Consider the following 14,482-nt stretch of genomic DNA (forward strand, 5'->3'; position numbering starts at 1 on the left):
CATTTGGATCAAAATTAGAAACGTAATAGTCGCGAGAACTACTTTTTAAATTATGAATAGCTTCAACTATCTTAGTAGCACTATCACTTGCCGTATTATTATTTTCAACATTAAAATTAAAATTAGATGATACGGGCACTGAGGATCTATCCTCTAGCGCATTAAGTCGAGTAATAATTGTATTCAATGACTCACGTAATTCCGAGTTATTAGAAATACTTCTAGATCGTGAACGGTGCGTAGAACGACTACGGGAACGATGACGACGCTTCGGAACGTTATAATCTTTAGAACGGCTACACTTGCGTTTTCCCATAGTTACAATTTAAATAAATACAACAAAACAAAAACTCAAATTATGTTTAAAAATAAAAGCTATTAAGAATCATTAGAACCAGAAATCAATTAAATAAAAAGTGAGTTTGAAATCCCACTTCTGATATTAACAAAACAAAATTACTTTTATAACAAATTTATTGCAAGGATATAAAATAATAATAATTAACAACAAAATACTTCAACCAATTTCTGGTTTTCTAATAATATTACAAAACAGTAAAACAATGATACGCCTGACCGTATTTCGCGCCACCTCCCGCCAGTCCCGCCAAAAGGAGAAAGAATTTTAAAAGACATCTGTCAGCTTGACGCGTGGCGTTCGGAAAGTCACACTAATTCTCCTTATAATAGTATGATTTTTTTTGTCTATGCTTCGTGATAGGTTTATGTTGAAAATTATGATAAAGGATTTAATTATTGTACTAACTTATTCGAGAACGTTCCAGGAAACAAGTGAAGTATGTCAAAAGAAAAAGAAAAAATCTTTAAAGACCTAATTTTTGATTGAATAAATTACAAAAGTCATTTTGTAAGACCTATTATTGCCTTATGACATTGTTTATATAGACAGCTCTTGCGATACTGATACTAAATGTACTACATAATTTCTTTATTTACGACATCACATTAGAAACTTCTAAAATTATCAGTGTTTCTTTACTATACTGTCCATATATCATATACAAAAACCTTCCTCTCGAATCACTCTATCTACTAAAAAACAGCACCAAAATCCGTTGCGTAGTTTTAAAGATTTAAACAGGGAAATAGAAAGCGACTTTGTTTCATACTATGTAGTGATTAATTTCTGAGTTTTCGCGAAAACTTATCTTACTCGGGTTTTAAAAGTATTGTCATTATGTATTTAAATATAATTATGTTATTAAAAAAACATTCTGAGATATATTTATCTTTCTTTCTAATCTTTTCTTTTCTCAATCGTTATCTGTTATCTATATTTAATCTATTTGTTTTGCAGCAACAACGTTTCTTGAACTTTGGAAAAGGAAACAATCGATTTTGCGCTGGGAGTGGGATTTGGGAGGCGTTGATCAAGTGAGTATCACAGCATCCCTGAATTAAAGCCGCTGAAAGAACATTCCTGTCAGCTGTCAGCTGGTAATGGTTGCTAGACAACAGCAATAAACAGCTGACAATAGCGCTGTAACAGCGCTGTGTGTGTTTAAAATGATTTAGCTGTTGTTCCGATAGTTATAGATTTTTTTATGGTATAGGTTGGCGGACGATCACATGGGCCACCTACTGGTAAGTGGTCACCATCACCCATAGACAATGACGCTGTAAGATATATTAACTATTCTTTACATCGTCAATGTGCCACCAACCTTGGGAACTAAGATATTATGTCCCTTGTGCCTGTAATTACACTGGCTCACTCACCCTTCAAACCGGAACATAACGATACTGAGTACTGTTATTTGGCGGTAGAATAATTGATGAGTGGGTGGTACTTACCCATACCAAGTAAATCAATTTAAGACGCAGATTTCCTCTGAATTATCAATCGTGATAAATATTTAATTTCGAGTTTAGCTCTTTTGACTTTTTGCTTGACCTCTGATATCCTTGTACGTAAACTCGTGGCGTAGTTTGAAAAAGTTCCGCTGAGTATTTTTCGCCTATTCTTCTTGAGTGCGAGATTTTTCTTGTCAAACCAGTAGTAGTTAGGTAGTTTTTCTGGACAATTCAGAAGTGTAATGTATCTGTATTGAAACATTAATTAAATACTGTGGATACAACAGAATCGTTACATAAATAGTTAGCGTCGCGGAGACAAGGTACCTCTTTTTTTGAAGCTTTTTGCAGGGTGATTAAAAAAAAGTTACATTAGCAGTAAGCGTCGCAGATACAGGGGACGTTCTTTCTAGAGCCTTTTTTCAGGGAGATTAAAAAATGGGTGATTTAGGGGTTTGATAAAATTAGAATCATCATCCTCCTGCCCTTATACCAATATTATTTGGAGTGGGCGCAGCATGTTACCTTCCACACTTCTCTGTCAGACGTCATCTCACAAGTAACATTCTTTCTAACCATATCGTCTTTCACACAATCCATCCATCGTTTCCTTGGTCCTCTACCTCTATATCCATCCACATCCATGCTCAAGACCTTCCTCACAATATGTTCCTCATTCCTCCTCATAATATATCCATACTCAGTTACTGGTGCCACTTTCAAACTTCCTCTTATGTACTCATTCCATACTGTATGAAATAAAACTATAGTAAATTTCAATTAAAGAGTTATTTAACACAACTTACCTATCATTTAGATAATAATAGAAGGTTATTCATAATATAACAGGATGAAGATCCTCGTCCAGAATTCGAGACATCAGTGAAGACATTCCGAACGAACCCAGTGACCAGGGAGAAGGAACCCTACCTCCCCGCCTGGCAGAAGACCATGAGATACGTCGCGACCAGTTCAGCTGTTCTGTTTATGGTATCCTACATTTATTAATCTGTTTATTAATTACCTGTAAATTATTTCCTAATCATGAAAGGTAAATAATATGTAAATCAAAGGTTTCTTTATCTCTATTCCTGCTTGAATTGTAATGGCCTATATAACATTAACATAGTCATATAAAAAAGGCTAGACAAATAATGATATAACATAATACTATATAACCCTAAGAATGTACAGAATGCTATTGTATACTTTAATACGGGATCTTTTTGACCAAGCACCGCACTGAAAAATAAAATTCGATCACATTACATCGAGTTTTAGTTTCTTAAACGTTACGGGGTCTAATGAGCCCCGTACATGTATTATGATAGTTTTCATACGAGGTCTTAAACACCTCGTACAGCAGGATTGGAAAAATTAAATATTCTACACGCTGCTAATATGTTAACTGAAAAGAGTAACCTATCTTCTTTGTTGAATGTTAAGCTTGCTTCATGATAAAATTTCATCAAATTTGGTTCAGCCGTGATAGAGCAACAGACATACTGTTACTTTCGCTTTTATAATATTAATATACTTTTATAGATAACTATAGTGATGGGAGCGGTGCTGGGTACCATCATATACAGAATATCCATGGTGTCGGTGATCTATGGTGGCAGCGGTTTCTTCTTAAAGCGGCACGCGAAAATATTCACCGCCATGACAGCTGCGCTAATCAACTTGATAATCATTATGATTCTAACCCGGGTAAGTTTAAATTTTATTCACAAACGAGATTTATTTCCTTGGTGGTATGCGAACACGTCTGGGTAGGTACCATCTACTCATCATATGTTTATCCCTAAACAATAAAAGCGACTATTATTTTTAACAGGCACAAGGGACGTTACATCTTAGCTCCAAGGATCATTGGTGATGTAAGGAATGGTTAACATTTATTTTTTATTTGCTGTTTTTCATTATTATTATTTTGATTGTTCTGTTTAAAAGCATTATACTGTTAATAGAATTATTCCAAAGCCTTCACGTGCTAAGGAACGCAATCTACCTTAAAACTTTGTAGGCCCGTAACTGATAGTAGGTATAAGTTCTGACTGTTTGTGTATCTGTCACCGTAAGATTACAAAATTCCTTAGATTACAATCTGTGTTGTCAAATTGTAATCTGTCGAAATATTAAAGTAAAATAAAAGTAATAAAGTAAAGTAACAGCCTGTAAGTGACCCACTACTGGGCTAACGCCTCCTCTTCCATTAAGGAGAGGGTTTGGAACATATTCCACCACGCCGTTTCAATGCGGGTTGATGGAATGCACATGTGGCAGAATTTCGATGAAATTAGACACATGCAGGTTTCCTCACAATGTTTTCCTCCTCCGCCGAGCACGAGATGAATTATAAACACATATGGTATTTATATAGTGGTGCTAGATTGTCATCTATTGATGGAAAGCGGTCAAATTGTGAACTGGTATAGATGTATGTCGCACGCTGATTGGATGAACGTTATGTGCCCCGCTAACCGGAATCCGCCATATTATTTCTTACAATAATATCGGCCAATCAGGAAGAGCTTTCGACAGTTGACAATCTATCACGTCATATTGTAATCTAACGAACTTTGTAATCTTACGTTGATAGATATGAATAAATAGATTATCATATTGTACACCCGAGAGATAAGAGACTGTATATATCAGTTGATTAAGAAGGGGAGTTGTTACCTCAAATAGAATTTGAAGACACTTTCTTCTTCTTGGGAGCGCTCCCTTGGTCTTCACGCACTCGAAGAACACGCCAGGGGATGAGTGATGTTATCCATCCATCCATCAGCCCATTTTCGTCCACTGCTGGACATAGGCCTCTCCAATGGCACGCCACTGAGATCGTTCTTGGGCTGCTCGCATCCAGCTCCTGCCAGCCGCCTTGCGTAAATCGTCACTCCACCGTGCCCGAGGACGTCCTCCACTACGTTTGCCGAGGTGCGGTCCACCCTCTAGAACACGTTTCCCGGTATCGGTTCTGCGACAAATATGGCCAGCCCACTACCACTTCAGCTTACTAATCCGATGGGCTATATGGATGACTTTGGTTGTCTGGGTGATGTTATAGGAGAAGGATAATAGTCCGTTACACTAATTAATTTCGAAGCATCACTCCCATCGCACACGTTACCGCAGCACAGGAGAAGGGAAATACGTCATACTTCAAAATCATGCCATGGATACATTATTGACGTTTCAATACACGCATAGAACCTAAACACGCTGCATATATAGATAATGTTTTCTTTCAGATCTACTCCAAGGTAGCTGTTTATTTGACGAATGTGGAGAATCCGCGAACGCAGACGGAGTACGAGGACTCCTACACGTTCAAAATATTCTTCTTCGAATTCATTAACTTCTACTCATCATTAATATACATCGCCTTTTTTAAGGTAAGTTACAATTGATGTCCCACAACAACAACAACAACGGCCTGTAAATTTCCCACTGCTGGGCTAAGGTCTCCTCACCCTTTAAGCTTCTCCTCAAGTTTTGGAACATACCGGTGGTAGATTTTTGACTATCAACACTTCTATATTGAATAAAGATTTTTGAGTTTGACGATTGGAAAACACCACTATATTTTCATAAGGTTAATTTGTGTTTATAACTCATCTTGTGCTCGGCGATGAAGAAAAGCATTGGGAGGAAACCTGCATGTGACTATTTTCATGACATTTGTTAAACCAACCCGCATTAGAGCAGCGTGGTGGAGTATGTTCCAAGCTTTAGGGAGAGGAGGCCTTAGTCCAGTAGTGGGGGAAATTTATAGGCTGTTTATGTTGTAACACACGAAAATACCAAGGTGCTCCAGGAACCTCTAATCCAGCTAAACCGGCCATCTTGGTTTTTAAAGTATATGGATTACATATTAAGGAATGGGATATTAATATGATTCCAGGGTCGTTTCTTCGACTATCCAGGTGATGATCAAGCGAGGAAGTCAGAGTTTTTCAAACTTAAGGGCGACATATGCGATCCAGCTGGATGTCTCTCAGAGCTGTGTATCCAGCTTGCGATCATCATGATTGGGAAACAGTGCTTCAATAATTTCGTGGAGCTGGGTTACCCGTAAGTACCATTATATAGTATAAAACAAAGTCACTTACCGCTTATTTTAAATTACGCAACGGATTTTGATGCAGTTTCTTTAATAGATAGATTAATTGAAGAGGAAGGTTAATATGTATAAATAGTGCACAATATAGTAGAGAAACACTGATAGGTTTGTTTTGTCTAAAGACTGAAAAACTGTGAACGTTGTAAAACATTCTGTAGTATATTTAGTACAGGGTCGCTAGTATATAATAAAATGTTTGATTTCTCAAATATTTATTGATATCTCAGAAACATCATTGGCAGATTCATTCCTCCTCTATTCGTGGTACGCACGATTGGAACGAAGTTTGGAAGAAGTTGCTTTGGCTATCTTGCTTATTCCCTTATGTCCTCTGATCAGTCAGACTAGACATATGCCAACTCTCTCTTCACTCGTATAATTCCATGAGACAGCAAATAACAACCAGAAAGAATTTAGATTCAGTCTCTACGGCTTTACGTGCTGATGGTAACGAAACTTTCGGCTTTTTTGGCCTTCGACAAACAGTTACCACTAGCATACAGTAACTTCTAGTTTTAGTAGCCAAATATCGAAACAATTCTTGGTGGTTTAGCTGTGATGTGCAAGCCCGTCTGAGTAGGTACCACTCACTCATCAGATATTCTACCGACAAACAATACTTGGTATTGTTGTGTTCCGGTTTGAAGGGTGAGTGAGCCAGTGTAGCTACAGGCACAAGGGACATAACATCTTAGTTCCAAAGGTTGGTGACACATCGGCGATGATAGGAATGGTTAATATCTCTTAATGGTGGCCTCTATGTTCATCCGCCAATCAATAGTATAAAAAAGTAGTGTCTAATATGGTGTGTGGTACTGAGTGGTGTGGTTTGTGCAGCAAGTTCCACAACTGGTGGCGACGGCGCTCGCACCGCGCCGTGACGCGCGACCGCAGCAAGCCGCACATGGCGTGGGAGCAGGACTACCACCTCCAAGACCCCGGCCGCCTCGCGCTCTTCGACGAATACCTCGAGATGAGTGAGTGACCCTTCTGACCTATCCACGTCATTTACCCATCTCTGTCTAAATATAGAAACCTTTAAATCATAATGTTATTGACATCTAATAAACATCTTTATTAACATAAGAATTAACATAAAATGCTTAAATATATATATACAAATATGAACTAAAACTAGTTACTGTATAAATCTTGACCGCGTGCAATGGTGGCAAGAATGCTAGCAGCATTTCCCCGTTGAATCGCAATTCCGATCCTCTGAGCAAACGAACCAGCTATCCTGTCACCAGTGGAGGCAATGAGGCGAGGTGTTATACTTTTGATGAAGCTTTTTGCAGCACTACTCCAAGGGCCAAGCGTTTCGACAGCAAATTAATTAATTGATATCTTGAATTATTTAAAGTTAAATCGGTATTTGTAAACTTTAAATAAAGCCTTAAGAAATAAATAAGGAATAAGGAAGGTTTATAAAGAAGAAAATAGAGTAAGTACTTATTATTGTTTGTAGAAGATATACAATATTAATTGCTCATTATATTCATTATATGTATAACGTATATATGTAGTAGAAAACGAAGTTCTTCTAAGTTATATATTTTAAACTACGCAAGGCATTTTAATGCAGTTGACATCAATAAACAGAGTAATTCAAGAGGGAGGTTTACACCACCAACATATTACACCACACATGCATATTACATAAATATTTGTGATAACTTTGCTGTTCGTTATGATACAAGAATTATGATAATATACTTTTTTGTTGCTTCATTCACGTTCTATTTAGATCCTAAACATTTTAACCTACCATTCTCAATAATCATCAACGGTACTTCTCGCTAGAATCGACATAACGAACCGGTGGTAGCTTCACTTAATTGTAAAATGACGATTCAAAATTGCTTGCAAAAGCATACTTGAATAAAGTTTTTTTTTGATTTGATTTGAAAGTTTTACATGTACAATAAACTTATGTAGTTTTTACAAGAGTCTGAAAAAGTATGACAATTTCTAAGTAATTCTTTTTATTTTCTAGTCCTGCAATACGGTTTCGTAACGCTGTTCGTAGCAGCCTTCCCTCTCGCTCCACTCTTCGCCTTGCTGAACAACATCGCGGAGATCAGACTGGATGCCTACAAGATGGTCACTCAGGCGAGGCGGCCTCTAGCGGAACGAGTAGAGGACATTGGTGCGTGGTAAGTACCTCCTAGAAGGAGATTATCAATTCGTCTGTTTTTTTTTATGCTTGTTACCTCATAACTTTTTACTGGGTGGACCTATTTTGATAATTTTTTGATAGATATACTGTAGGGTTTTCTTGGCTGACACCGGCTCCAAATATAACAATAATTATAACTACATTATAGCACCGTAAATCGACTTTTAAGCAGTCTAATATATTTCATTTCATTTTACTTAGGAGGACTCTAAAAAATATGTTGAATACGCAATTATTTTTGTTACTTTTTAGTGCATATTCATTTGTTTTAATTTTGTGTTTTGATTGAAGTCGGTTTTTTTTTGTTAAATTTTTTATTTATATATTATTAGGGCACTGCTAAGGGGCCATTATTTTATGAGACGATTTGGAGGGGGTAAATCATGTGTTAAGTTTTCTTAAAAGGGTGTAGGGATGAGTTTTGACAGCTCTTAGATAAGATCAAAAAATGCGCAAAATTGATTTTTTTTTAAATATCAACTTTACTCGAATGTTGTTTAGAACCTTTGAAATTACAAATAAACATTAAAAAAAATGTTATATTGTAAAGTAAACATAAAAATAAACCAAACGTGTATACATTTTTTCCTTTAGATTCATACGTTATAAACATTAAACCGAGAAGAGGGGGTCAGCCTATTCTTATTATTTCATATAATAAGGGGGGAGGGCGTCAAAAACTGGCGAAAATAGACGTACGTAATAAGCGAATAGTCCCTAAGTTATGTACTGTAAGAAATTTTATCCATTATTTAAATTGTCAAAAAGACCTAAACTTGCCAATTATAATAAATCTTGGGCAGAGGGCAACTGCCCTGGTGGTGGCCCCACATGACAGGGGGCACCACATTAGAGATGCTGCACATGTGCATTCCACCAACCCGCATTGGAACAGCCTGGTGGAATATGTTCCAAACCCTCTCCTTAATGGAAGAGGAGGCCTTATCTCTGCAGTGGGAAATTTACAGGCTGTTACTTTACTTTACTTTTTTGATCGTTTGAAATTAACTCGAGTGATGTTAATTTAGATCCATCTTTTAAATTTTCAGGTACGGAATATTACGGGGTATAACATACGCGGCTGTGGTTTCAAACGTAAGTTACATTTCATTTAAATAATTTGCGAAGATGACTAACTAGACGATGAACCCAATTATGTGAGCTTTTAATTGTGTAGAAAAGCTTTATCTAATTTAAAAGGAATTAAATATAAACAAACATATATCAACCGATTTGCTAATAGTTTATATATCAAATCTCATGGAACTATGCATTTATATATCTTTATTTATAACACACTGACGAGATGGACCAGTGTTTAAAATACGCGCATTTTGACCGATGATTACGGCTTCAAACTCAGATAAGCACAACTGAATATTTATCTGCTTAATTTGTGTTTATATATTTATTATAATTCACCACGTTCTCGATGGTGAAGGAAAATATCGTGATGAAACCTGCGTGTGTGATCATATAAATTCTGCCACATCTGTATTCCACCAACCAGCATTGGAACAGCGTGGTGGAATATGTTCCTAACCTTCTCCTCGAAGGAAGAGGACGCCTTTAACCCAGCAATGGGAAATTTATAGGCCGTCGTTGATGTTGTATAACACAACTACTTCTATTTTACTACTATAGTACCGATAGTAACTTCGAAATCTAACTTAAATAAAAATCACAGATTATACAAGACATCGACCAATGAAATCGCGTCAATTCAAGGTCACAATCGTCTATCTCGCTCTACAGCGATAGTTTTAATTTATTTGCATTTTTCAGGCTTTCGTGATAGCGTACACAAGCGATTTCATCCCACGTATGGTGTACAAGTACGTCTATTCACCAGACAACACGTTGACCGGTTACATTGACCATTCTTTGTCACGTGAGTAAAGTAGAAATACTATTTGTAAGCACTTGTCACACTTTCCAAGCTTTAGTCAGACTACAGCGATCGTAATGTTACCATAATAATAGGCTATTTGACAATGCGAAAAATAAATTGTGAATTATTGTAATCAGTGTATATTACGATTTTAAAAATGGTTATTTACTAACAAAACTAGAAAATAATACTTAATTCATTCAAAAATCAATAAATAAAAATGCATTTTTTTAAACGTTTGTTACGAGACACAAAACGGTCCTGATTGGCCGGACTTATGATGAAGTCACTTTCTTGTAAACCTTGCTTTTCTACTATATGTACCACAGATTAAAATACAGCAAATTGACGTCACCGACCCCATTGCAGCGCCATATTATCCAAGTAGCGTTTTCGCGCGTTATTTAAATATGGAATTTTTAATATGAAATTTTTGGCAAATATGTACTAGAAATAAAAAAAATAACTTTTACTGGGTTCCTTAACCTTTACTAAATAATATAAAACGGATTTTAAAAACCAGTCAAATAGCCTATTATTGATAATTTAAAGAATTTTTCGTTACTTCTGATTTCCATAAAACAAGTGCTTCAACTACTTACATTGGGATCAGAGTAATGTATGTGATGTTGTCTCATATTTATTTATTTATTTATTATACATTTTGTTACAAACCCAATACTTATCTCTAAACATACTCGTAAAACTTCAAAATGCAATAATGTGATATTGATCACAGTGATTTTTACATTTAAAGATTATAGGATCTTAAAATCATCGCCGAGCGTAAACTATTAAAACTAGGGTCATGGAATTTAGGAAGCCGGCTCGTTTTATGGAGTACCTACTAGAAAATTTTCGTGAAGAAAGGAGGGAAATGGGGGAAGTTTTGTATGAAAATCCATCATTTTAAATGTTAAAAGAACGAAATAACATACACACCAATGTATACAATTAGGTCTTAAATTAACGTAATATTTCAATATAATCCGCAAATATTTTCCCATGTCAATATGATCGTCTGCCAAAGGTTGCGTAAAAGATATCACTGCTTAGCGATAAGGCCGCCTGTTGCATCTCATGCAACTTTTGTGTAGCAAAAATGTAATTTTTAGTCAAGTTTGGGTGCGACAAAGATAAATAAATATTTTCAATTTCCACGCGAGCAAAGCCACGGGTAACAGCAAGTGTTAACATAGATATGAAAATGATTACAGTGTTCAACACATCCGATTATCGCGAAGAGTGGGGCGCTGATGAGAACGAAGTTGACCCCCCCGTGTGCGCCTACCGGGGCTACCGGAACCCCCCACACCACGCCGACCCCTACGGCCTCTCACCTCACTACTGGCACGTATTCGCCGCGAGGTTGGCTTTTGTAGTCGTTTTTGAGGTAAGCTTTCCCATTCCCTTGTTCTTGACCATGACGACCTCTATGGTCGAGTAGGGTGTACACCGGTTTTCATGCGCACGCCACTCTGAGGTCCTGAGTTCGATTATGTCCTATGTTGCCTTGGGTCTGGTTTGCGGTGCCGTCGTTACTTCTGATTTTCCATAACACAAGTGTTTTAGCTACTTACATTGGGATCAGAGTAATGTCATGTTGTCCAATATTTATTTGTTTACGAGATCTAACCAATCACGAAACGGTTATATGTATAACGAATTTAAATCCTCCAATCAGCACGTGGTATTCGGTCTGACGGGCCTGATGCAGCTGTTCATTCCTGACGTGCCAACGGAATTGAAGATACAGATGCAAAGAGAGACTTTGCTGGCTAAGGAAGCTAAGTATGAGCATGGTCGACGACGCCTCTCCACAGAGTACAGACAGCTGATCAGCCAAAGTAGCGAGAATAACGGTAAGATAACGTACAAATCATTATTCCATTTTTAAATATGAATTAGAAAAGGTTTACTCAGGAAAAAAAAGAAAAATACTATTCTTTTTTTTTAAAATGAAACACATTTAAATACACAAACACACCATACCTTGCATGTTCTTCCAAGAAGTTTCTAGAAAATGTCACTGACATTACGATGTTAAACAGTATGCCAAAGTGTGGTTATCATCCCTAAAACTATAGTGCCACACAAATTAGATGTAGCATCGGCAAAATTCGTAAAACCGATCACATCCGAATTGAGTACGCCATCCCAAATTATCAATATCTACTTCTTATGTGAATATAATCTTTACACAAACGTAATAACTTGTAATATCATATGACCTAATATATTCGTTACTTTGACGCGTCGATTTACACGCACTCGCTGTCTCGGGTTGAACTGACGCGAGAATCTATAGCGACGAATAGCGTCGAATGGCGCGATAGAGAGCTGTTTCTATTGGTTGTGTGAATCGGCAGTAATCGGTTTTATTGAATTTGTCGATGTTACATCTATATTGTGTCTTACTGTACATTGGGATTTGTTTAATTTAATTAAATAACAGCTGGATTTAAACTCCATTTGAAATAAAAATAAAAGATAAACTTCTATATTATGAACTGCAAATAGTTTTTGATTATTACACTTTTTTTAATTCTATTAAATATAATTCCTTTCCAACATTGCCCATTTTTAAAACGTCATTTTTGTGCAAACGCATAAACGTACATTAAACATTGTTTTGATGTACAATGTTTACTAGTAGCTGTAATTTAATGTAGATTTTTAGGACAACAACAACAAACAACAACAACAGCCTGTAAATTCCCACTGCTGGGCTAAAGGCCTCCTCTCCCTTTGAGGAGAAGGTTTGGAACATATTCCACCACGCTGTTCCAATGCGGGTTGGTGGAATACACATGTGGCAGAATTTCTATGAAATTTGTCACATGCAGGTTTCCTCACCATGTTTTCCTTCACCGCTGAGCACAAGATGAATTATGAAGGCAAATTAAACACATGAATCAGCGGTGCTTGCCTGGGTTTGAACCCGCAATCATCGGTTAAGATGCACGCGTTCTAACCACTGGGCCATCTCTGCTCATTAGATTTTTAAAATGCTTACTTATAATAAAATGACACATGACGTGTTCGCCCACATACATACCCAAGCACGCACACATGCACATACACTATAAATATGAAATTAATTAAATTAAAATTTGAAATTGGAATTTAATTAATAACTAAAATATTGATGACAATAAAACATCACAATGTATTGTTCTGGTTCAAAGTGTGAGTGAGCCAGTGTAACAGTATACCTGGTGCTACACTGGCTCACACACCCTTCGAGGGACATAACATCTTAGTTGGATAATTATAATAAATGGCATTTTTGTTGTGACCACTTACCATCAAACAATAAATTTGCCGCTCGACTACCGAGGAAAAAAAAAGCAAACACATATTGTTTTTATGAATATAGAAAGTTTCAAATAAGAAAAACTATATTCGCAATAGAACTTCACGATTGTGTAACATAGCAGCAGTGAGTATTTTTGGCACGTTTGGCAATTCCTTGGCATTTTTCTGGCATTTCAAGGTTAACAGTTGCCCCTCTTCCCAGCGGACTCGAGAGCTGGCAGCCTGCCACCTCGCTGGCATCGCCGCACCTCTCGCGCCTCTGACGCCCTTGACGCGCACGTGCCTCTCACACCAACTACTTAAAGTTGTAAAAAAATTTATATATTATTTATTTTGATTAATGTTAAATATACAGAACCGGCTTTATAGATCTGGAGCCCCTGGAGGCAACACAGGACGAAGTTTTATTAATTTATTTTACAGATGGCTTTTTTAATATATAATATTTAATAAACGTCAAAAATATTGCATTCTTTGCCAATGAAAACGCTGAAAATTTACATAAATTAATATCATAAAACTAATAGATTAATTTTTCGATTTAATATAAATTAAGGGTCCAATTTTTACTATTAAGATCGTATTCTCTACAACCGTCTTATCAATAAAAAATTGTCACTCAAAATATAGTTTGAGAGAAACGGAAAAGAGATAGCATATATGGCTGTCTCAGATTATTGTATTTAAACAAAAATATGTCTTAAGTGTTTATTAATAAGGCGGTATTCTCTAGTCAATGTGAAGTAGTTATATTATTATGTAAGTTGTAAATAATAGAAATAATTAATAATGTTACATTCGTTTATTTCATCACTCAAAAGTCCGGCTGAGAGAACGCATTCATATCGTCACCGACTGTCAACTTGACAGCTAATGTGGTGACTACGCTGTGTTAACAGAGTATGTAATACAGCCATCATAAATTATTACAGTTATTAATTACGGGATATTTACCATGTTTTTATTTTTATCCGTTGGAGCTCGATATTTCGACATTATCTACGAATGTCTTCTTCACGAGATAAAGACATTCGTAGAGTCTCAAAATAATAAACATGTTAATTTAAAATCTTATACAGCCATCATAAAATTTATTATATCTATTTAAGCAACTAAGTCATCGTTATCGAAATTCCTAATAAATATTTTG

At 36.3% G+C, this 14,482-nt stretch overlaps 1 protein-coding gene across 1 annotated transcript in view; it reads left to right on the forward strand.

Annotated features, from left to right (window-relative positions):
• LOC124541936 (anoctamin-4-like) overlaps nt 1-14,242 on the forward strand; it is a 64,915-nt gene extending 50,673 nt beyond the window's left edge. The window contains exons 14-25 of the mRNA XM_047119875.1: nt 1,319-1,395; nt 2,665-2,805; nt 3,361-3,525; nt 5,073-5,216; nt 5,726-5,895; nt 6,782-6,921; nt 7,941-8,100; nt 9,173-9,218; nt 9,909-10,014; nt 11,232-11,407; nt 11,699-11,876; nt 13,535-14,242. Coding sequence (XP_046975831.1) covers nt 1,319-1,395; nt 2,665-2,805; nt 3,361-3,525; nt 5,073-5,216; nt 5,726-5,895; nt 6,782-6,921; nt 7,941-8,100; nt 9,173-9,218; nt 9,909-10,014; nt 11,232-11,407; nt 11,699-11,876; nt 13,535-13,635 — 1,604 coding nt within the window. The 3' untranslated portion in view covers nt 13,636-14,242. The remainder of the gene's footprint in view (nt 1-1,318; nt 1,396-2,664; nt 2,806-3,360; nt 3,526-5,072; nt 5,217-5,725; nt 5,896-6,781; nt 6,922-7,940; nt 8,101-9,172; nt 9,219-9,908; nt 10,015-11,231; nt 11,408-11,698; nt 11,877-13,534) is intronic.
• Nucleotides 14,243-14,482: the final 240 nt, after the last annotated feature.

Source organism: Vanessa cardui, chromosome 29, assembly GCF_905220365.1.
Source record: "Vanessa cardui chromosome 29, ilVanCard2.1, whole genome shotgun sequence".
Classification (NCBI taxonomy): Eukaryota; Metazoa; Arthropoda; class Insecta; order Lepidoptera; family Nymphalidae; genus Vanessa; species Vanessa cardui.